The sequence below is a fragment of the Engystomops pustulosus genome, chromosome 2 (genome assembly GCF_040894005.1).
Source record: "Engystomops pustulosus chromosome 2, aEngPut4.maternal, whole genome shotgun sequence".
NCBI lineage: Eukaryota > Metazoa > Chordata > Amphibia > Anura > Leptodactylidae > Engystomops > Engystomops pustulosus.
In genome coordinates, this window is record NC_092412.1 from 197,138,022 (window position 1) to 197,163,350 (window position 25,329).

Below are 25,329 nucleotides of genomic sequence, written 5' to 3' on the forward strand. Positions count from 1 at the left end.
TAGAACGTAATACAGGTCTATCTTTCCAAGAACAGTTATATCCTGCCATGTGCTTTTTTTGAAAGTTTGAGAAAAAGATTGTTTTCTTTCTAAAAATATAGGCGATATCTTTTTTTCAAATGTTTTCTGTTTGCAAAAAAAAAAGTGTACCCTTCATCCTGAACATCTAGCTCCATCTGTGAGCAGATTCTGTAGAGGTCACACCTTACGTCTAATACTCAATGGGGGGATTTATCATATACTTGGGCATTGAGCGTATGATTAAACCCGGCCTCCAGATAAATTTGGGGTCTTACTGTGCTGTTCTGCGACAGACCCTGCCATGCATAGAACTGCGCTATAGCCTGTGTTAGTTCCTGCCACATGTCGGCCCACTCTGAAACTGTGCAAGCCCCCATGGCCTTTATATAATCTATTTGAAATTGCATCTAGTCACTTGTTCTCTATGGCTTTGGTCTCAGAAATATCTAATGATCAACTGTTACTTACCGAGGGGAACAGTGCCTGACTCTTCCTACTACATCTTGAAGGTAATAGTCAACAAGATAATACATGAGTAGAGGAGGTCTTTTTAGTTTGCTAATATTCGTAAAAGAAGGTCCTAGTCTTGGGTGATGTCTTCATGTACCAACTTCTTTAAAGGAAATCTACTATTTGATTTCATGCATTATGAACCAAACGTACCTTGAGAATGCTGTAGCTACACTGATGCAGGCACATATCTTGTTTAATCCCAGAGTGGTTTTTCTGAAAAAACAATTATAACATTCAGGACCTTGGGAAAGCTGGATTGCTTCAGCCTGCCGTTGATAAACACATTACACAGAGATTTCTGAACAGTCCAGACAGGACTAATCAATCTGAACTGATTCAATCATACACAGCAGCTGAGGTTGATGGTGCCGCGCTTGATTACTTCTGCCTGTCAGGCACAGCACAGGGATTACATCATTCTTTGGTGCAGTGCAGAACTAATGTGAGAAGAAGAGCCACATTAGCATAATTTTATAATGATTTTTTTCAACAAAACCACTCAGCACAGGGATTAAACAAGATATGCTGCTGGATCAGTGTAGCTACAGCATTCTCAATTAAATCAAATGGCAGATCTCCTTTAAGAAACTAAGGTGGTAAAATCAGTAGGAGAAAGCTGGGAAGAGTTACTGCTAACATTGAAAAGTTAGGGAGTGCACAGTTAACCTAATCGGCTGCTGGATTAAAAATAGTCACAATATTAAACCATTTAGTGACACTTTACGTATAACTCCTCAACAGTGATTGGCTAAATTTACAAGAGAAAAATGTGGCAAAATTTAAGCACACAGTTTTGCAAATAAGACTACATTCACTTTGTTCTTCAACAAAACCACACAGCTTTTTTGGGAAAAGATTGAAAAGTGTCTATTCATAGATGAAAGGAAAGTGGGAGTCAGTGGAAGTTAGGCTAGTTTCACATTGGTGTTGGTTCTGCGCTTCCATTGTGCATCCATTGCATTTTGTCTCCGTTGTTTCCCTGTTCTGCTTTTATTTTGCCTCAGTGTCCACAAAAAACACTAAAGGTTTAAAAAACTGCTTCCATGAAAAAATGCAACAGAATTTGAAAACACCCAGTGAAAACAATGGCTTTGTAAGGCATCTATGCCAATCACTGGATCACAGATTTAAAAAACCACGCCAATGTGATAGAGCCCTTATTCTCTGTTATAATCACTATACAGTTCCTGTAAGTGCTGTGTTATTTGTAAATGTCAATTGGGTAGCTTAAAGGGAAACTATAACCAGGAATGTCATTATCCAATAGGTTTCAAATAGGTTTTAAAAATTCCTCTCTCAGCATTCTGAATCATTTCAGTCATTTATTACCTGGCAGCATTTGGTGAGTCCTGAGGGAGGGGGGGGGGAGCTGCAGCCTGTGTGTGCCTGTTTCAGTCTTGTCTCTTTCACATTCGTGCAGCTTCCACCCCCTCCCCACTTACTGTCATGTGCATTGAGCTGGCAGAGGAGGGAGAGGGAGGTTTGAAGGAGAAGTAGAATGCATGAGGAGACACAGACACATAGGGGGTTATCTACTAAGGACCCGATTTGTGATACACGAATTTTTCCGTTTTGCGCTGATTTTCCCTGTATTGCCCCAGGATTTCGCCGCACGCCATCGGATTGTGGCGCATCGGTGCCGGCATGTATGCGACGGAAATCGGGGGGCGTGACCGTAAAAAAAACCGACGGATTAGGAAAACCCGCCGCATTTAATTTAAAAAAAAGTGTTGCTCGACACGCGCTTATCTTCATCCAGGCTGGCTCAGTGAACTCCAGTGCGTTCCGATGCTCTTCAGCCGAGCAGCGACACCAGGTGGACATCGGAGGAACTGCCTTAGTGAATCCCGAATCCACCACAGAGAATGCACCGCAAAAAATGTCCCCAAAAAGACACAAAAATTGCAATGTGCAAAAAAAAATTCTCCAAAAAGACAGAAAAAGCAGGAAGAAAAATAAAGATAAATAACCCCCATTGTCTTGTAAGGTGAACCTTAGGCCCAGTCTGAGGTCCAGAGCACTCTGGAAGAGGTTTTCATCCAGGACATCAATGCACTTTGCCGCATTTCTTCAATTGCAACTACAGGCCCTGTCCCTGCCCCCATAGTATGATGCTGCCACCACCATGTTTCACTGTTGGGATTGTACTTGGCAGGTGATGAGCAGTGCCTGGTTTTCTCCGCACATACCGCATAGAATTACCACATAAAAGTAAAATCAAGTAAAATATCATGAGTCCAGAGAATCTTATTTTTCATAATTTGGGAGTCCTACAAGTGTTTTTTAGCAAACTGTATGAGGGCTTTCATATGTCTTGCACTGAGGAGAGGCTTCTATCAGCACACTCTGCCTTAAACCCTTCCCACCGCAGCCCTTTTTCATTTTTGCGTTTTCATTTTTCACTCCCCACCTTCAAAAATCTATAACTTGTTGTGGTGGCTTGTTTTCTGCATAACAAATTGCAATTTAAAATGGTGGTAATTAATATTCCATTTTACGGATTTCACTCTACCCCATATGACATGACTACTTTATTCTTCAGGTTGGTACAATTACGGGGATACCAAATAATATAGGAGAGTAATCGGAGAGTTCCAATAAAGCTAGAAGTTTATCACTGCTAAAAATTGGCTAGCGCTAAGAGTTGCCTACTTTAGTAAGAAGCCCCTAGTGCTTTTTTATAGGTCCTCTTTAAGGGTCCCCAGAAATCAGGGTCCTATACTACTGAGGTGCAGCCAAATCTCCTGGACCAAATAAAAAAAAAACCCTTCCTGGGTTTTTTAATCTGCATTAGCATCCACAGGACACCAATACAGTTTACATATACTCCCTGCTGTGCCATTACAGAGTTGTGCAGTAGGTGAAGACCCCCAGATATAAATTTACCTAAAAGGGTTGGAAATAAATAAGAAAGTCAACCGGGGAGCAAGTTCAATACCATAATAGGGTTACCCATATTATACTTATCATGGTAAATTTTCCCTTTCTGCCCATAGAAGTCGCTGGTAGGTGCTTTTGAGACTTCATGCGACATCTATTGACATCAAGTGTCCTGCAGACACTGCAGTTTCAGCAGGTCAGGGATCTGTGCCAACTCTTTGCAAATGTCCTTTGCATGCCCTTCTAACCATGGTTCATGGAGGGGGCATGTCAGCAGTAAGTAGTGGTTGCCCCCATTGGACCCACCAGAAGTCCACAAGACGACATAGGAATTCCCAAAAGCAGCTGCCCCTGGGTCAGATGATCTGCAGCTTCTCCAGTTGAAAGGGGAAAGTTCACCAGTGTGAGTACAATATAGATGACCCCATCAAGGTCTCATACTTACCCAGGTAAACTTTCATATTCGGGCCAACACCTTAAAGTCCCCAGAAATGCCAAATCTGCTCTTGCACATAGTTGTGTTTATGCGACAATCCCTGCTGACTATATACTGTAGCTAGGGCAGCAGTTTTTAGGTGTTACAACTGCTAACAGACTTATTTAAAGCGTAACTGTAAAATTACTTGACAAAAAATAATTTTAGCACAGCTGAAGAGAGCCTTTGACAGCAATTCGATTGATACCTATATTATGCTTCTGGCTTCTTCCTATGCCGAGATAGGGCTACCAGATATATGAGGCTCTCTGTAAAATCCTCTCAGCTTTTCCTGAAGTGGGCGGGACTTCCTGGTTGTGACATCAACTAAGGGCACTGAGGCCATAGCAGTGAGGACAATAACCTGAATCCTGGAGTTTTTTTTTCATGCCATTATCAGGACTGATATTCTTCTGCACCCAGCAGCTACAGCTCGGGAGCGTGCACCTCTGCTAGTGCCCCTCCCAACAAGATTTACCCCCCACATATCTCCAGCTAAGGATTCCCATTCCCCTGGCAACCGAGTCTCTCTATAAATATCCAAAAGGTCTTCCATTATCCTAGGTCACAACTTGGAGAAAGCACGAGGACCCAACATCTAAAACAGATTTTCTATTTCTAAAACAGTTTCCTATTAGCAATTCTGTTTGTAATATAATACCATTTAGTTCCGTTTGAAGGCCACTAAATTGGCAATGTAATAAACCACTGGTATTGTGGCAACACTGCAGCTCAGTATGTTCACTTTTAATTAGGTGTTAATGTTTTCTTATAAGGGAGCTCACAATGAACACAATTCAGCGCAGAAAGGCTTTGGCAGTGAAGTGTATCTTCCTATTATAGTGAAAAAGCATTAGTAAAGCTTGATCCCAGGCACATTGGCGCAGCAAAAAAGACATTTTACAATTGTTGGACTGCTAAAGATTTAGGGATGTTTGAAATTATGCTAGAAATATTGTAATAGTAGAGTTCTTCATAATTTAAACAGTTTAGTTATGAAATAAAAAGCCTCTTTGTAAGTGGAATCTTTTTTCAATGTACCTTAGGTTTTCATTTTTTGTAATACATTGGAAACAATGGACCTTAATAAATCAGCTGAAATGTTGCCTAAAATTCCACTTTCACATAGAGGCATGAAAACTGAATTGTAATTAGTTGTTATAGGCAACAATTTATAATACAATTTATATAAAAAAAACTTTTGCCTAACTCAGCACTAAGCAAAAATAAGCAATTCTATAATTTACTCTACTTAGATATCTGCAGGTGTTCAGCTGCTAGCAGAGGTTTAACCTTGCCCCCCCCCCCCAATTTGCCATGCTTCCTGGTAACCATGGGAAACCATATAGAACAGCTAGAGATGACAGTTGGGAGTGACTGCAGTAGAGGAGTGCAAGAAAATAGTACCTTGAGTAATATCACAAGCATGTGACTCATGACATGCTTCAGGCCGTCCAATTACAAACATGCTGTCCTGCATCATTTGAAGGTCCTTAGTGTTTTAGCAAAGGACCTTGAGGGATGTCACTAGCATGTGACTCATCATATTCTGCAGATAGGCCAATTGCAAACATGCTGCCTGATTCATATGAATGCCCTCAGTGCTGCCCTAAACTCATGTCACAACCAGGAAGTGCTGCCCACTTCAGGAATAGCTGAATATGATTTAATAAGTATAAATAGATATACACCGGCACACACTATGATGCGGCAGTGTCGATGCTGATGATGTCATAGTGTGTGCTGGCCAGCAGATCATGTGGACGCGTATCTGCCAGCTACTATACACAGCGGGTGATGTCTGTATGACACAGCCGACGCCCGCCTGTTACTGCTGCTTTGGTGCTGGCAGCACCGACTGCAGCACCTAATTTGCCTTTACATGGGCGCCGCCATCTTGGATGGCTGATTGTCGCCACCCTGTGATGTCATCAGAGGGCAGCGATCGGTTGGCATGGCAGCCTACAGTCTTATTGAGACACGTAGGCTTGCCATGTGCAATGATCTCTAATAGCCAGCAGATGGCAGGCTTTTAGAAATCAATGTAATATTGCTTTATACTGCAATACATTAGTATTGCAGTATATAGTATTAACAGTCAGACCCTGGAGGGTTAATTTATCCTGGAGGATCTGAAATAATGGTAAAAAAATATATATCCCAAAATTTCAGATCTATCAAAATATAATAACATTTTTTCCGGCGTTTAACCCCATAACGGAAAATAGTGCCCAAAGACAAAAGTGCCATTTTTTGTTGCCATTTTGCAAAATATTAAAAAATTCTATAAAAAGTGATCAAATGGCCGCACAGTCCTCAAAATGGTTCATTAAAAATGTAATCAAAAGTCGCAAAAAATGACACCTTCCATAGCTCCGTACACGGAAGTATGAAAAAGTTGTTTGTGCCAGAACATGGCAAAACAATTTTTTTTTTTATGACATTGCCGCGCTGTACAACAGAAATGCCAGAGTGCGGTCCAGTGTATTCATAAGGGGGAGTGGGAGGCATCAGACTCCCACTCCATAGGCCACTCCATAGCTTCATGCGGCAGTCACCGACTCCTAGTCCGGCCCCCTTGTGAATACGCCGAACCGATTTGAGCACTGTTCCTATTGTACTACGCGGCAGTGTCTGCTAGCTTTATTAGAACCTGCATGTTTCCATGGTAAGTGATTTTGTGATCATTCTCTACTCCTTTCCCTTTGAAATCTGTCCCTACAACTGTGATAATAATGGCTCATGCACCAGTGTGACCAGGGACAGATTAGAAGCTTTCTATAGACTGACAGCAAGCAGAGATCTGTAAAGCAGTGAGAAATCAATACAGAAAATATATTAGAAAATTGCTTAACTTTTCCTTGCACAAACAATATCAATTATTTGCTGAAAGTGGAAAACCTTTAAATATAAAGAAGAGACAAATCTACAGCTACAAGGTAATGACCTAATCACTTCGCTGTTCTCATGACACAGATAGATTTCATGAATGTTTAAAAATAGTAGATTTTATTGAAAAAGGTGAAATCCTGTGAATTTTCACACATTTCTGAGTCAGTTTGTTAATTTCTACTTTGGGATGGAAATTGTTCACAACCAACAGCAAAAATGTGCTGCTATCAGGCAGAGATGCACTTTGCCATTTGCTGTTTAATAGATTTAAAGGTGAGAATTCCAGTAAATCCACATTTAACAAAAAAGATTTAATTTCAATATTTAATCAACCAAATTATAGCATGTTTTTTTAAAGGATTTAATATTACAGTTACGAGGTTAAAAATGTATGTTCTTTTTGGATTTTTCTTTTTAATAAACAGTGCCACCCTTCTATATTGACTTTGTCTGGTATTACAGCTATGGAATAAGACTAAACAACAATGCTGGATGCACTCCCTAAAGAAAAAAGGATTTGGCCAATCCTAATCTTCAATGCTCCAAGATCCAATGCTGTTCTGGAACAAAATACATGACTTATCCAAGGAGACAGTTGTGTACAGTGAGCCTTGTTCTACAGAGCACATAATCATAATTTTGGTGTTTTCTGGTGCAAAATGATAGCAAATTCATAAAGAATAATCGAGGAGCAGTAGTAATATGGTGCCTGGTATTGTAGCTTAGACCCATTCCCAAGAAAATGTTGATGGATTTCGCCTCTATGCTGTCTATATGAGACCTATATACAACTTGATCCTTTAATCATCATCATACAGTTATTTACAAGTCAACCAGTCATAATCTGGTTGACTTGAGATGTGTTGGTCTGTAGATCACAGCAGAGTAGAACTAGACAGTTCTCTGTTGCTCCAGATTAATCCCCGTGTCTGATGCTGAGTGATTAATCTGGTGCGGTATAAGACTGGTGAGTCCTACTTTGCACCTCTTATTAGTGGGTCTAGTTTTCTGCGCCACAATATTGAATTTTCTGGTGCACAGGTCATTTCTGCTGCACACACCCCCTTTTTTTTGTAGGAACAAACATCAATAAATGCGGTGCAGAGCATTTCAGGTGCATATTACTACAGTTTTCTAGCATAGACAGATTGATTAATGTACTTCAATAAGTTGTGTCTTGTTTTCTTTCTTTTATTTTCTCCCTGGTCCAAAGAGAGCAATATTAGGCCATCCAGAAGATTCTAACTGCCCATATCTTGCCCTGTACAGTGGCCTATAGCTATAGCTAGGGTATAGCTTGATGCCTAACCTCAGAGCCACAGCCACCCTGACCAGAGCCATGTGTAGTGAAACTAGTCAAGCAAACCTGCTAATATAGAAAAGAGCCTCCAGTATATATATATATATATATATATATATATATATATATATATTACACTAAACATGCACCACATATTACCCAGTCCAATGGTCAACATAATTATTCCTCATGTTCTTAGATTGTTTTTCTTATTTTTTTTTATCTTAATTTTGATCTTAATTCATCGTAATGTGTTTTTTGCTTATGTGTGTTTTGTAGGGTCTACCAATTCAATTCCTTCGCTGTCCCTCTCAACGACTTTTAGATCGAATAATTCGGCGCTATAGTGAAGTGTTGGATGCTGGGAGTGTCTACATGACCCACCTTACAGACAAGGACAGATTAAGACTTTTGTACACACTCTCAGTTAATATATATCCCATTGTTTTACAGGTAAGCTTTATTCTTTAGTAAAGAATTGTGACCCTGGCTAAGCAAAAAAAAACCTAAACCTTCTCTGGATCCCTGTTCCAGAAGTCGGAAACTGCAACTATTAAAGGGGTATTGCAGGAATCAGCATAATTCATATACAAGTGGGCACTCAAAATATAAGCTAATGTGTAATTAGTTGTTATTTAAAATTTGGCTCCACTTAGCAAAAATTGCTGGTGACATAGACTGTAATGAAGAATTAAAATGTTACTGGCCCTTTAATCAGTCCGTTAGTTTCCTCCACGCGGTCCGTCGAAGAAAAGAAGATGGCCGCTGGTCACATGTCCACATCACATGTCCTGTACCTGCCTGGGCAGGTCATGTGATCACCACTCAGTTTGGCTGTAGTCGGTTGGTTGCAGTGCATCCAGTATGGCCAGTGTTGTGGTGATGACAGTTACACATCATTACTATGGTAACAGAGCAAGAAAACCTGTTACATCATCACTGGGAGCAGAGCATAGGAGGGAGGAGGAGTTACTGAGAACTAAAGGATCATGGAACATGTAGTTTCCAGTGGCGGCCATCTTAGTGATAACTCCACCTACTTTAGAGAGGCCATAAATTTTGTAAATCATAAAATCATATTATTTTAGCTCCATTTTGTGACTAATGACATTGAGTATTGTTGTATTCATTTATTTATATCATCAAGGGTTTTTGTGTCAGACGTTCATATTCCCGGAATACCCCTTTAATTCAACACTTCTGACCCTGGGTACCAGAAACTGCTGTAAAGCTGGAACCAGAAGACAATGGTTTATTCCGTATTCCAGGAAAACCTCTCTCAACTCTTTGTATAATCATTGAATTTCAAAAACCAGAGTGACCATAACCAGCAAGTATATTTAGTTTCACTTAAAATTTTACCACGTACAGTGCAGTTAGTAAGGAAGCACAACCTAACAAGAAGACTAACAACAATAAGAAAGCAAGCTGCCTTTCAGGACGGTTTAGACCACACTGCCACCACTATGGCTTTGTAAGAACATAACCTCTGAACCATAAGAGGTTATTGGAAACCGTGGACCAGTCAATATCCTTTGTAGCCCACCTTTGTTTAAGTACCTTCTCCACAGTCTGCTGTCCAGCACCTGTTGCCTCTGAAGAGTCCAGGCGGTGGTAGAGGGGGAACACTAGACAAGGGATAACAATTGGTACTGTCCTTGTCATGGTGGGAGGTTGTACTGGGATACTTAGGGGCTGATAATGCCCATCCACAACAGTGTTCATGTTTTGCGTTTCCGCTTCCCCACTAACTAGACTTTTTGCAATGAGTGAAACTAAATAAACCTTTGCTGTTTTTAGTCACTTTAATCACTTGGATTTTGAGTCTGAATTTGCGGTGCTCTTTTCATATTGCTATATATATATATATTTATAGCAGCCTTCTTTTGCTTAGTTGCATATTCATTCAGTTGTATGGTTTAAAAATTGTTTTCTGCATTAACAAATTGTTTATTCTGAGAGATTAGTAGATGGTCTTCAATTTAGGAGCTATAGGAGTGGAGATCAGCAAATAACTCGCTGGGAGAATCTCTCACTAAAAGGGATTGTAAAAAAGTGAGGTTCCAAAATTAAGCTACCTCTAGGGAGAGTTTATGGAATACAGAACGGCAACTCCTCCCTGCCAGGGTAAGGGGGTACGGTTTTGGCACATTTTTGCCACAAAATTGTATGAAACTGATGTTCATTAAGCACATAGTAGTCTCTGTCTGTGGAATAGGTATCCATCCAGCTTTTCCATTTTGAAGTGTTGTTTATGAAGACGTTCTATGGAAACAATTATTATGGTGTGAAGTAAGCCATCCTAAATATAGTTTTTCGTTGAATGTTAGCTTTATAATATCTGATCTAGTCTCCATTTGAGGTTCCTAAAGCCACATTTTGCTGGTGGTATTACCAAAGTATGTAGGTTTTTCGATTTCTTTCTACGCAGTGGAAAGCACTGTCGGGTTCCCATTTCTACTTTGCGGAGGGGGAGGGGGACTTCAGTTAGTGGCTATATAGATGATTGGTTGTCTCATCATCACATGGTAATAACAAAGGCATATAACACTGTGGCATCATTTCCCCATAGTCCATATATGGCGGTGATAGTGGATCTGTGACGTTGGTAGCAGAACTTCTCTGTAATTTCCAGGAACTTGCTTTGTACAAGACATCCATGTATTCCAGAAAGTGCAAGGCACATACTGGGGGTCGATCCACAGGCAGGTACCATCTTAGTTCCAGCATTTAGCAAGCGTGCAAAAGAAAAGCATTTTTATTAATCATGCAGTAATACTTTACAGTGCTAAACTCAGGATTAAGGGGATGCAATGAGCGACAGGGTGAGAGTGGTGCTGTTACCTGCAGGATGGCTGGGCCTTGTGGGGCATCACAGCCTTAAGGGGAACACAAGGCTTACACAGAATTGGTCTACTCTCTGGCACTTTCCTATAATCTCTTTCTTCTAGGGGGCGCTGTAGAGGTGTTAGGAGGGCTAGGGGTCAGTGATGGTCAGTGATATGTACCACTGTAGTTCCCTCAGGGCCAACCCCTTATACTGTTGTTCAGCAAGATGGCCTATGATGATGGTGCAATGCAGATGGACAAGAGAACAAGGAGACAGGGCGAGAGGCGGTGTCACACTCTCACTTTCAGACTTCACCCTTTCTCCCTTTCAGTCTTGTTTATCTTTCTCTGCAGCAGACAGACATGTCTGTCCGAAAACAGTTTAAACCGGCCTACCACTCTTCCCCCTCCTGTTACAGGTTAAGTTTGTGGATGTGGCCCACATTACCATGCCCTGTGACTGTGGTAATCTTTTTTATATTTGTTATCCATGGCCTCCGTCCTTCTAAAATCAACTTTTTTAAATTATGCTAATTTATGCTAATGGTTATTGAACCCCTTTGTTTTCTGGGTTCACAAGCTGTTACACTGTGCAGCAGCAGGTCTCACTTTCATCCTCCCCTCCTCCCTCACCACTTCCTGTACTCTTGGCGACAGTAAGCACACAGTGGAAGTTCCCCTCATCAGAATGTGTAGCTGCAACACAGAGGGGATCTGATAACACGCCCATAACCCCTCTGGCTCATTAGGGTTATTCTAGTTAGCATTATCCCTGTACTGTAACATCACTGTGTGCATTATTCCTGTAGTGTGGCATTACTGTGTGTATGTTGAGGTTCTTCAGCAGCTGTGGCGTGTACTGTAAGGTTCTGGAGGAGCTCAGGTGTGTTTCATGAGGTACTGCAGTAGCTGAGATGTGTCTTTTGATGTTCTTCAGCAGTTGAGGCAAGTATTCTGTAGCACCTGAGGTTTATATGATGATGTTGTGCAGCAGCTAAGATGTGTATATGAAGTGCCTTTTTATTAAGTAAAAGTTTATAGGAAATTTACCATCAGAATCAAGCATTATAAACCAGGGGCACTTACTCATACATCCAGGCACTGTGGGTGTGGTAATCTTCTTAAATTTGTTATCCATGTCCTCCTTCCTTTTAAAATGTTGTTAATGAGCCAGAAGTTCTATGGGGGAGGAAGTGTCACCAATGCCTCTCCTTTGCTCTGTCTTCACAGGTTATTACACTGTGCAGGGGCACATCTCCCTGTGCTTGCTGTAATCTCACAGCAGCACACAGCGGAAGCAGGAAGTGCTCCTGCACAGTGTAACAGACTGTGAAGCCAGAGCACGGATGAGCGCAGGTAACACCCCTCTTGGCACTTCTGTCTTAATAGCTTTCTTTTAAATAACAGCTGTGGGTGATCCAGTAAAAAGTTGGACATTTAGTGCAGCCATTTGTGCTCCATTTAAAAATCGGACTACACACAGATGATTTTCAGTGTTGTGTGCATTACCCCTAAATCCAGATGAGGGTGATGGAGGGGCTGGGCATTTTTTTCAAGATTTTTGGGCACAAATTTCAGACTTTTTGTTATGCAACAGTGCCCAAAGCATGAATTATTATGCTTTATGCAGGTGTTAGGTGTAAAATATTAAAAAAATCTATGATTAAAAAATATTTAACAAGTATGAAGAGGAAAGTATATTGTACATTAAGACTGGAATATGAAACATTCAGGACCCAGGATAACAAGTCTGATGCGTTTTGAATCACCTTGATAAATTTCCTTCATGTTCTTAATTCAAGTATTGATTTTGGTTGTATTTAAGCAATGAACTAAGTATCATGCTGCACATTACATTTGATACATGTGTCTGCTGTTCTTTTAGATCTTCCCAAGAGCGGAAGGATGGCCCTTCTCAAATTACTTGGGTTCATGTGGGCGGTTGTTTCTGAGCACAAGCACTCATCCATTGATGTCCCTCAATATCTCTGGTCCAGACATGGCAGCAGACCTGGCAATTCAACTTCTTCAAATCATTCACCACTTAAGTGCCAACGACTTAAATTATTTTTTTTATTTCACGTCTCTTGATGGAAATACATTTGGAATATTTAGCGATGGTCGCCTATTTATAAGAGACACAAGCAAGTTGGGCATTATTGACAAACAGCAAGGTAAGGCTCACCCAGAGGTGAGAAACAGAGTAATTATATGTTACAGCTGCCATTGCCATTGATACCATTACATACTATACATATATTGTGGCCTGTAATAAAAAGCTTTGCAAACAGAATAACAAAATTTTTGCATCTATATTTGTATTCAGTCTATTTGCTATGGTACTTGAAATTTAGCTCTAAATCTTTAATTGAGTGGACAAAATTTGGGAGGCACAACCATGTCTATATTAAGTCTCACTACATAGATATTCCTAATGCAATCCTGATACAGAGTGCTTTAGCCCTTTTAATAAGACAAAGATCAACGGATACAGCCAAGAAAACAAAGGAGTGGCTCCAAACAACTGTTAAACAGAACTTGTCACCAGTGACTCCTTCCCCACAAACCCCAATTAGTACCTATTAGATGTCTTCATGCATGTTTCACTGACGCCTTTATCCCTGGTATTTGAGGTACCATTTTTCTTAACCCATACCCACACCTGGACGTAACAGTACTTCCTTGTGGGAAGATACTTCCTGCACAGGGACATGCTATTACATCCAGCACCGGCTGAAGAACGGAGATGGTGCCAGCTGTATGTCAGAGCTCACACCACACTATAACTCCTGTGATAAGAGCATCGCTGGTTCTAGTTCAGGTTTGCAATAATAAAAGTAAAAAAACACATTAAAATAAAAAATAAATAAATATAACCCCCTAAAATGTCAAGTTCCCAAAAAACACTTAATAACGTATATTTAAAAAAAACATATTTGGTATAATTAAACAGAATCATTATTGGACCCACGCGGTGAACGCCACAAAAAAAAAAAAATATCCAAAAAAAGATGATTTTTAATGAATACCCTTAAAAAATGCTCTAAAAAGTGATTTAAAAAAATGTTACTCCCTCCTAAATAAGACCACTAAAAAGCACAATTCTTCTCGTAAAAAAATTACCTTAACCAGATTAAAACAGAATCGTGATTGGACCTGCACAGTGAACACAGTAAAGAAAAACTAAAAATGTACAGAAAAAAGATAATTTTAAATTAATACCCTTTATAAATGCGCTGAAAAGGGATTTAAAAAATGTTATGCACTACAAAATACGACCACTAAAAAGAACGACTCTTTTTGCAAAAAAAGGCCCTTAACCAGATTTGCCAGCCGAAAAATAAAAAAGTTTGTAAAGATGGTTATGCTAAAATTAACAAGACTTTTTATATATATACAAGACTTTATATATATATACAAGACTATATATATATATATATATATATATATATATATATATATATATATAAATGAGGTATTTTTGTAATTGTGCCCATAGAATAAAAATAGCATATTATTTTGGTAGTGTGGTTATTGGCCAAAAAAAAATCTAGAGTTAATCAAATCAATTAGCCATAGATGCTCCAAAATTGGGACAGATTTATCAAGCTGTCTGAATATTCTGACTTTCAGACAGCTTGATAAATCTGCCCCATTATGTATTAATAAAGTGCATCTCATTTGGAAATAAAATAAGCACCTATATGTCCACATGAAAAAAAGAAAAAAAATTATAGCTTGTACAATGTGACACTGCAGTTCTGCTCTGGATGGCACCTCCTTCCCTTCTATGCCCGGCAGGTTACCACCACATATAGGGTATCAGTGTACTCGGGAGAAATTGGGTATCAAACTTTGTGGAGCCTTTATTCATTTAATCCATTGCAAATGTTTGATTTTCCACCCAAAATGAGTGTATTGTCCAAAAATATTACAATTTGTAGACCACACCTCCATTTTGTTTTAACCCCTATAAAACACCTAAAGGGTTCACAAACTCCTTATAAGTGCTTTTCATACGTTTCATTCGTTTCCCTAATGGGGTAATTTAAGAGTCTCGCTATTATTTAGGCCTCTCACAGTCAATTGAAAGTTGATCAGGTCCATCTAAATACGGTATTTGATGATTTTCCAAAAAATGTGAATAATGGCCCCGAAATTCTAAGCCTCATAACATTCTAGTAAAATGCGTGGAATCTTAAAAAACCATCCAACATAAAGCAGACATTTGGGAAATGTAAGTTATGAATTAATTGATTCTAACTGATTCTAAAGTAGAGAAGATCATCTAAATGTTTTACCTAATTTGAAGTATAATGTGTCACAAGAAAAAAATCTCAAAATCCCCTGGATATGTTAAAGCGTTCCAAAGCTATAAGCACTTATGGTGACACAGGGCAGATTCGAAAATCAGACAAAATAGGCTGAGTCCAGAAGTGGTTAAACAAACTATTATTGATCCCCTCTGAACCAGTCAAGCTATCCCACCTTATAATTGACACTGCTAACCCGGCCCCCTTCTGATCCCGAAGCATATCGGGCACGAGCAGTGGAGCTCTGAGCAAGGCACCCTGTACATCCCTGGCCATCTTCATTGCCACACCGTGCATGCGGCATGGCTGGCTAGCTGCTGAATACTCCAGAGATGCACACTGTAAAATATCCCAGGTATAGAGGCATCACTGAAACATGTATAAAACATCTTAAAGGTGTGTGTTGGGGGTTACTGGTGACAGGTTCCCTTTACTATCCATGAGTGGCCTATTGAGAACCCTGACTTGAAATCAATTGAACATCTCTGAAGACATCTGACAATGATTGTCCATTGGAGATTTCCATCAAACCTGACAGCTTCAGAGGATTTTCAAAAAAGAATCAAAAAGTCCCCAAATCCACATGTGCAAACCATGTGGCATCATGTCATAAGTTCTTACGTTATTCTTTAGTACTCAGCAAAAGGTCTGAATACTTGTGCCTAAGCAAAATATAAAATAATTATCAAGACTTTCTAATCTTTGATTAGCAGTCCTCCATGATGTTTCTACAACAAAAATCAAAACAGGGAAGCAGCACTTGCACTCCGTGGAAAAATCAGTGTTTTACTTTGCCAGTGGGCAGATGCCATACCTCCCAACCGTCCCGCTTTCAGCGTGACAGTCCCGTTTTATGGGCTCTGTCACGCTGCCACAGAAGGGGGAGAGAATGTCCCGGGCCCCGCCCACTTTTTCCGCTTTGTCCCGCCTCCTCCAGCCCCCGTAGTTTAGAGCTGCAGAGCAGCCAAGGCATGGGGGCTGGGAGGAGGCGGGACCAGCCCCTGCTCCCTCCTCACATGATGTCTGCACCAATCATGTGAGGAGCGAGCTCCGCCCCCGGCTGGCCACGCCCCCTCCGTGAGTCCAGGGGAGAAGATGGAATGACAGCAGGTAAGAGACTGAGGGGACAGGGGGGCCACAGGGAGAGGAGCCAGGAGGAGAATGGAGGCTACAGAAAGGACAGGGGGGGGGCTGGGGCACAGGAGGAGGACAGGGGGGGTGCTGGAGGCTACAGGGGGGGCTGAGGCTACTGGAGGAGGAAAGAGGATCTGGGGCACAGGAAGAGGACAGGGGGGGTGCTGGAGGCTACAACAGGACAGGGGGGGCTGGAGGCTACAGGGGGGTCTGGAGGCTACTGGAGGAGGAAAGAGGGTCTGGGACACAGGAAGAGGACAGGGGGTGCTGGAGGCTACAACAGGACACGGGGGGCTGGAGGCTACTGGAGGAGGAAAGAGGGTCTGGGGCACAGGAAGAGGACAGGGGGGTGCATGAGGCTACAGGGGGAGGAAAGGGGGGGCTGGGGCACAGGAAGAGGACAGGGGGGTGCTGGAGGCTACTGGAGGAGGAAAGGGGGAGCTGGGGCACAGGAAGAGGACAGGGGGGTGCTGGAGGCTACAGGGGGGGCTGGAGGCTACTAAAGGAGGAAAGGGGGAGCTGGGGCACAGGAAGAGGACAGGGGGGTGCTGGAGGCTACGGGGGGGCTGGAGGGTACTGGAAGAGGAAAGGGGGAGCTGGGGCACAGGAAGAGGACAGGGGGGGTGCTGGAGGCTACAGGGGGGCTGGAGGCTACAGGAGGAGGAAAGGGGGGCTGGGCACAGGAAGAGGACAGGGAGGAGCTGGAGGCTACAGGAGGGAGCTGGAGGCTACTGGAGGAGGAAAGGGGGGCTGGGGCACAGGAAGAGGACAGGTGGGTGCTGGAGGCTACAGGGGGAGGGGCTGGAGGCTACTGGAGGAGGACAGGGGGTGCTGGAAGCTACAGGAGGACAGGGGGGGCTGGAGGCTACAGGAGGACAGGGGGGCTGAAGGCTACAGGAGCAGGACAGGGGGGCTGGAGGCTACAGGAGGACAGGAGAAGGCTGCTGGTGGGAAGGAGGAGGCGCGTGGGGGACAGGAGGAGGCTGCTGCGGGACAGGAGGAGGCTGCTGCGGGACAGGAGGAGGCTGCTGCGGGACAGGAGGAGGATGCTGCGGGACAGGAGGAGGATGCTAGAGGACAGGAGGAGGATGCTGGAGGACAGGAGGAGGATGCTGGAGGACAGGAGGAGGATGCTGGAGGACAGGTGGAGGCTGAGGACAGGAGGATGCTTGAGTAGGCTGGGGGACAGAAGGAGGCTGGAGGGCAGGAGAAGGAGACTGGGGGACAGGTGGAGGCTGCTGCGGGACAGGAGGAGGAGGCTGGGGGACAGGAGGAGGAGGCTGAAGGACAGGAGGATGCTTGAGGGGGAGGTCGGAGGACAGGAGGATTCTGGAGGGGACTGTGGGACTGGAGGACAGGTGGAGGATGCTGAAGGAGGAGGCTGGAGGACAGGAGGCTACAGGACGAGGCTGGAGTACAGGAGGCTATAGGAGGAGGCTGGAGGACAGGGGGCTACAGGAGGAGGCTGGAGGACAGGGGGCTACAGGAGGAGGCTGGAAGACAGGAGGCTGGAGGACAGGAGGCTACAGGAGGAGGCTGGAGGACTGGAGGCTACAGGAGGAGGCTGGAGGACAGGAGGCTACAGGAGGAAACTGGAGGACTGGAGGATACATTATGAGGAGGATAGAGAACAGGGACCACACCATGTGAGGAGGGGTGGGGGTAGCAATACAGATAATATTATGTGTAAGTTTGAGGAGATAAATAAAAGTGGAAAACGAAATGTCAAGGGAGGATAAAATTAAAGATGGGTTTTATATGTTGCAGATTTGCTTTATGGGATATTATACGGGTCTATGGGGTTGGGGGGGGTGTGGCCAAAGTAAGGGGCACTGTACTATGTGGGGACCGTCAAGGTTGATTTTATACTATGCTTGTGGGTGGGACAATGGGCGGTGTTTAGAAAAAGGGGGAGGGGCTTTTGTCCCTCTTTCTCTTGTCCAAAAGTTGGGAAGTATGAGATGCAACGTTTCAGCTGTCTCAATGCTGTCATTTTCAAGCATAATTAGTGATAGTACAAGGCGGGTTTATATCCCCCACAGGATGTGACATCATCAATCAAGTTACATTGGATAAAGCAATAAAAAGACATATTGAGCAGTGATAATATAGTGATACAGTGTTACAGTAAATCGTGAATACATAATTAGTGTATTTACAATGTTGCCAACAGGCAGTCAGCCCGGGGCTCCATCATGCCTACATAAGTAAATGAACCAATGGAGCATGTCCTAAAGGTTGCCTAGGTAACCAAGATAAGAAGGAACTGATACAGCACTGAGAGGGGAACAAAAGGCAAATCGGTAGCGGCACAAACCGCTCTAAAGCCCACACATCAAGACTCAAAGCATACCTCAGTCCGGATCACATAAAGCTCCCGGGGGGGACTAGCTAGGATGGTGTGATAGAATTGCGGAGTGCCCTGGAGGCACCCGCCGCGTTCGATCATGTCACTCGCAAAGTCACTCGCACAGGAATGCCTCTACTCTCACGAGAGTGTCCAGACAGGGCAGCAGCCATCTTGGAAGTGGGAAAGTGAGTACAAGTGCCAGTACACAGGTAAATAAGAGAAAGAGCTGAAGCCAGAAACACAGGAATATATCCGATCACAGGGTACAAGGTGAAAAGAACACTAATAATGGTAGGAGACTGCCGGCAGTAGCAAATCTGTGCCACCAGACCACTTGAGCCAAAGGTAAAAAGATAAAGGGATCCACCCGATCAAGTGCCCTTCGGTATCCTGTGTGGCTTATAGCATTGCTGTATCAAAATTAATATTATATGCGCAGGTTACATGGTATGTGGCAATTGAGCATAATGCAGAATTGGAAGAATTGGCAGATGGAACGCACAGGGTTGGATGTCCACGGCCCCGTATAGATTATGATCTATAAGAGAAAGAAAAATAAAAATTACTAAATGTACATAAACAAGAAAAACTTCATTACACTGTTGTCTGTATGTGAGTATACAGGGGGGAATCAAAGGGCAAACTTAATTCAGGGTATTCACATTAAATTCTATATTTAAACCATTAGGCTGTAGGGTGTTAAGTCTATAGAACCATTCACGTTTTTTAAGGATCTTTTGTCAATCTCCACCTCTTCAAAGTGGTGGTATGTGATCTATGATACAGAATTTCAATTGCTGTATGGAATGTCCACAGTCGGAAAAGTGGCGAGGGACAGGTAAGTCAAGTTTAGACGTATTTATGATCGACCTGTGATTGTGTAATCTAAGTCTACACTCGGTAGTGGTCTCTCCTATATAAACCTTCGGACATGGACATAACAAGGCATATATCACATGATCTGATCTACATGTCAGGTGATGCCTGATGGCAAATTTTTTACCAGAAACTGGGTCAATAAAGGAAGCACCTTTAAGCATGTAATCACAGCTTTCGCAACTCATACATGGATAGCACCCCGGTTTCAGACTCAATGCCAAATTATGTTTCCTGTCAATGGGGCCAAAGTCACTTTTGACCAGGCAATCTCTCAGGTTCCTCGGTCTCCTGTAAGAGAATAAAGGAGGGGCCAGAAAGGCCTGAATATCATGATGGTACCGGGAAAGAATGGGCCAGTGTTTGGAAATCAGATTCGAAACACATTGGCTCTGAGGGCCAAAAGGAGAAAGAAAAAGAAAAATTACTAAATGTACATGAACAAGAAAAACTTCATTACACTGTCGTCTGTATGTGGGTATACAGGGGGGAATCAAAGGGCAAACTTAATTCAGGGTATTCACATTAAATTCTATATTTAAACCATCAGGCTGTAGGGTGTTAAGTCTATAGATCCATTCGGTTTCACGTTTTTTAAGGATCTTTTGTCGATCTCCACCTCTTCTCAGTGGTGGTATTTGATCTATGATACAGAATTTCAATTGCTGTATGGAATGTCCACAGTCGGAAAAGTGGCGAGAGACAGGTAAGTCAAGTTTAGACGTATTTATGATCGACCTGTGATTGTGTAATCTAAGTCTACACTCGGTAGTGGTCTCTCCTATATAAACCTTCGGACATGGACATAACAAGGCATATATCACATGATCTGATCTACATGTCAGGTGATGCCTGATGGCGAATTTACCAGAAACTGGGTCAATAAAGGAAGCACCTTTAAGCATGTAATTACAGTTTTCGCAACTCATACATGGATAGCACCCCGGTTTCAGACTCATGGTTTTATTCATGGTTAATATTAGTGTACAAACTAGTGATGTCAAAAGAGGCCAAAATAGCATTAGATGGGATCACTACATCCTGAATTTTTAAAAGAAAATCAGAGGTATCCCTACTATAAGATTTTGCGTTGGTAGCAAAACCACAATGGTATCCATAGCATATGCATTATCAACCAACAACCTCAATCTATTGTGTGCGAAATTTGTAGCCAGAGGGTATCCCACTCAGCTGGTGCATAGACACCATGAGAGAGCTAAGCACTTAGACAAGTCTTCATTATTGGCACCTAGGACTAGGAATCAAACGCTCATTGATAGGATTCCATTTGTATCCACTTTTGGCCCTCGGAGGCAATGTGTTTCGAATCTGATTTCCAAACACTGGCCCATTCTTTCCCGGTACCATCATGATATTCAGGCCTTTCTGGCCCCTCCTTTATTCTCTTACAGGAGACCGAGGAACCTGAGAGATTGCCTGGTCAAAAGTGACTTTGGCCCCATTGACAGGAAACATAATTTGGCATTGAGTCTGAAACCGGGGTGCTATCCATGTATGAGTTGCGAAAGCTGTGATTACATGCTTAAAGGTGCTTCCTTTATTGACCCAGTTTCTGGTAAAAAAATTTGCCATCAGGCATCACCTGACATGTAGATCAGATCATGTGATATATGCCTTGTTATGTCCATGTCCGAAGGTTTATATAGGAGAGACCACTACCGAGTGTAGACTTAGATTACACAATCACAGGTCGACCATAAATACGTCTAAACTTGACTTACCTGTCCCTCGCCACTTTTCCGACTGTGGACATTCCATACAGCAATTGAAATTCTGTATCATAGATCACATACCACCACTGTGAAGAGGTGGAGATTGACAAAAGATCCTTAAAAAACATGAATGGATCTATAGACTTAACACCCTACAGCCTAATGGTTTAAATATAGAATTTAATTTGAATACCCTGAATTAAGTTTGCCCTTTGATTCCCCCCTGTATACTCACATACAGACAACAGTGTAATGAAGTTTTTCTTGTTTATGTACATTTAGTAATTTTTATTTTTCTTTATCCTTCTCTAATAGATCATAATCTATATGGGGCCATGGACATCCAACCCTGTGCGTTCCGTCTGCCAATTCCACGTAACCTGCCCATATAATATTAATTTTGATACAGCAATGCTATAAGCCACACAGGATACCGAAGGGCACTTGATCGGGTGGATCCCTTTATCTTTTTACCTTTGGCTCAAGTGGTCTGGTGGCACAGATTTGCTACTGCCGTCAGTCTCCTACCATTATTAGTGTTCTTTTCACCTTGTACCCTGTGATCGGATATATTCCTGTGTTTCTGGCTTCAGCTCTTTCTCTTATTTACCTGTGTACTGGCACTTGTACTCACTTTCCCACTTCCAAGATGGCTGCTGCCCTGTCTGGACACTCTCGTGAGAGTAGAGGCATTCCTGTGCGAGTGACGTTGCGAGTGACATGATCGAACGCGGCGGGTGCCTCCAGGGCACTCCGCAATTCTATCACACCATCCTAGCTAGTCCCCCCCGGGAGCTTTATGTGATCCGGACTGAGGTATGCTTTGAGTCTTGATGTGTGGGCTTTAGAGCGGTTTGTGCCGCTACCGATTTGCCTTTTGTTCCCCTCTCAGTGCTGTATCAGTTCCTTCTTATCTTGGTTACCTAGGCAACCTTCAGGACATGCTCCATTGGTTCATTTATTTATGTAGGCATGATGGAGCCCCGGGCTGACTGCCTGTTGGCAACATTGTAAATACACTAATTATGTATTCACTTACGATTTACTGTAACACTGTATCACTATATTATCACTGCTCAATATGTCTTTTTATTGCTTCATCCAATGTAACTTGATTGATGATGTCACATCCTGTGGGGGATATAAACCCGCCTTGTACTATCACTAATTATGCTTGAAAATGGCTGCATTGAGACAGCTGAAACGTTGTATCTGCCCACTGGCGAAATAAAACACAGATTTTTCCACGGAATGCTGCTTCCCTGTTTTGAATTTTGGTTATCTAGGGGATTTGGAGTCAGATCCTTTTGAAGCCTGCACCCACTACGAATCCTAATTCGTTTTTTTCATTGTGCTGCTCCCCCCATTTCTTTTTTCCTGCTATCATGTTTCTACAACAAGTATTCTTTTTTTCTTTATCAGAACCAAAAAGTAAGTCCACAGCACTGTGCGATCCACTAGGTGACATCCCCAATTGCTATGGATGGTCTCTTAGGGTCTTTATGCAAATTTAAATTATATCTACCATAAGATTTACCGTAAATATATCGTATAAAAATATGCAAATTGGACTTAGGGGCTTCAGCGACATCACCGGATCACCTTTTGGCTCCACTGTCTCCCCCCGGCACTCAATATGCATCCCACTAGTCCCGCCCAGTCAGCGCAGATAGATGGTGACATCACTCAGCTGTTTGCAAGTCTCGAGTTTTTGCAAGAGGACTTTTCTTGAACACTTCTTGTGCAGTCGGCAGGTTATTAGTGTGGCTGTGCTTGCGAATACGCATTACTTGCTGACAAGTGACGTCGCCAAGTGATGTCTGCACTGATGGGGCGGGACGGGCGTGATGCATATTGAATGCCGGGAGGGGGGGGAGGCGTGCAAATTTAAAGACAGCAGAGCCAAGATGCTGGCTCATATATTTAGAAAGTATATTTCTCAGTATAACTGACATTTAAGAAAACAAGAAAAGGCGTACAAGGACCCCCCATAAACTAACAAGCATGCCAGTGAGGACAGTCTATCATCCATAAATCTGATGATACATGTCCTTTAATTGTGTACACATTTCTGGAAACTTCTATTTTCTTCTTTTTCTTGTGGTTGTGTTTCTTAGATCTCATATTTTTTATTGTAGAAAAACCAGCGTTTGAACAAAATGAAGAAAGTGATGTTTTCAGCTGCCTCGCATCTGATTGTCCACCAACGCTTTCATCTTGTGCTGACATTTCTGAGAAGCAGAACGTTATGCTAGTATGTAAAGATCTTCTGCCTCACATAGTAGCAAGAAAATTTCCAGATTCCACCCAGGAGAAAATTGACAAAGTTCTATCAGACTGCTCAAAATACATCACTAATGACCGGGAGGCACAGAAATTTATTAATGAGCTTATGGATATCTTGAGACCTTGGAGAACATGTGATGCCAGATTTGCTTACAGATACCCAGATTGTAAATATAGCAGACAGATGAGATGATAATGAAGTCCTATAGCTCTTTCCATATTATTTTATTCTCAACTATGAGCTATTAAACAGAAATCACAGTAGAGAGCACTATCAATTAAAATAAACCTTTATTAAAGTTCATGCCCACTATTTAAGCATTAAAATCTGTGCTATTTCTTTCAATAATACATGTGCACAGCGGAGCTCTCATGTTTAGTTTTGGTAGGTTGTGTGATTCTGGTAGAATCACAGCCTGGAATAGGGTTTATGTATTTGACCAATCTGAATGGAAAGCTTTATGGAGTAAGTTGTTCATACATTGCTGTCGGCGTATTTTTTCCAAAAGTAGAGCATGTGCTAGTCTGAATAATGGGGCAGATTTACTTACCCGGTCCATTCGCAATCCAGCGGCGCTTTCTCTGCGGAGAATTAGGGTCCAGCCGGGATTCACTAAGGTAGTTCCCCCGATGTCCACTAGGTGCCGCTGCTGCATCGTCAGAGTGCACTGAATTTCACCGTCCTACGCTGGGTGCAGGTAAGCGCTTGTCAAGCGACACTTTTTTTTTTTAAAAAATGCTGCGTTTTTTCGACGTTTTTTCGACGTTTTTAAACGGCCACGCTCCCCCCCCCCCCCCCCATTTCCATCGCGTGCATGCCAGCGCCGATGCGCCACGATCCTATCGCGTGCACCAAAATCCCGGAGCAATTCAGGGAAAATTGGTGCAAATTGGAAATATTCGGATAACCCATCGGAAAAACGCGATTCGTGCCCTTAGTAAATGACCAACATTGTTTCAGAAATCACTCATTGACTACGTGTTAGAAGAATGAGATTAACCGCAATAATGGGTGAAGACGTTCATTTTTTATGATCGCGTACTGGTTTTGTGAAACTTGCCTTGGTGAGAACATAGCCCAGCACATTCTGGTAGCAGTCAATGCTGCCTTGTCACACGTTCATACTGTCACATTGACCCCTGTCTCTGGCGCACCCATGTGCCTCCGTGTGGGGGTGCTGAGGCACGGGGTCTGCTGGCAGACTTACACGTCCTCGCTCCACCGTCTGCTTCTGCTGTTTGGCGTGTACATCCTCGCGTGCTGGCTCTGTGAGATTTAAAGGGCCAGTGCGCTGCTGATTGGGCTGGCCGCCGGTGCCTTGCTGTATAGCTCTGCCCCTTCCTTTGACCCCTTCCGGATCTTTGTGCCTTGATGCCTGAGAGAAAGCTTGTCCCGAGACTCTTTCGATTATCTGTTCCGGACCTCAATTCTCTGCCGCCTGTCTTGACTTCCTGCCTGACTTCAACTCTGATTCCGTTTGCGTTTTTGTACCTTGCCTTGGCCACTACCTTGAACAAAGTCGTGGACCTGGTGGTATGCCGCTGCAACAAGTCCAACCCGCTTTGCGGCGGCCTCTGGCGAATACCGGGTGTCACTTAGACTCCGCTCCCAGGTATTGGCTTATGTCGACGCTCGCGGTGGTTCAGTGACACATACTGTGTAAAATTGGAATCAAAAGTCTATTCCTATACAAAAGATATATTGCTGACTCTAAGAGTACAATTCA

At 42.7% G+C, this 25,329-nt stretch overlaps 1 protein-coding gene and 1 long non-coding RNA gene across 2 annotated transcripts in view; one reads left to right on the forward strand and one right to left on the reverse strand.

Annotated features, from left to right (window-relative positions):
* Nucleotides 1-24,035, forward strand: part of DIPK2B (divergent protein kinase domain 2B) — a 42,605-nt gene extending 18,570 nt beyond the window's left edge. Inside the window, exons 3-5 of the mRNA XM_072137753.1 lie at nt 8,361-8,534; nt 12,796-13,084; nt 23,455-24,035. Coding sequence (XP_071993854.1) covers nt 8,361-8,534; nt 12,796-13,084; nt 23,455-23,795 — 804 coding nt within the window. The 3' untranslated portion in view covers nt 23,796-24,035. The remainder of the gene's footprint in view (nt 1-8,360; nt 8,535-12,795; nt 13,085-23,454) is intronic.
* On the reverse strand, nt 8,206-18,805 carry LOC140119104 (uncharacterized). Its single transcript, XR_011853330.1, has 3 exons — nt 18,711-18,805; nt 12,680-13,035; nt 8,206-10,797 (listed from the first exon to the last, which is right to left on the reverse strand). It is a non-coding gene; the product is annotated as an uncharacterized lncRNA (long non-coding RNA).
* Nucleotides 24,036-25,329: the final 1,294 nt, after the last annotated feature.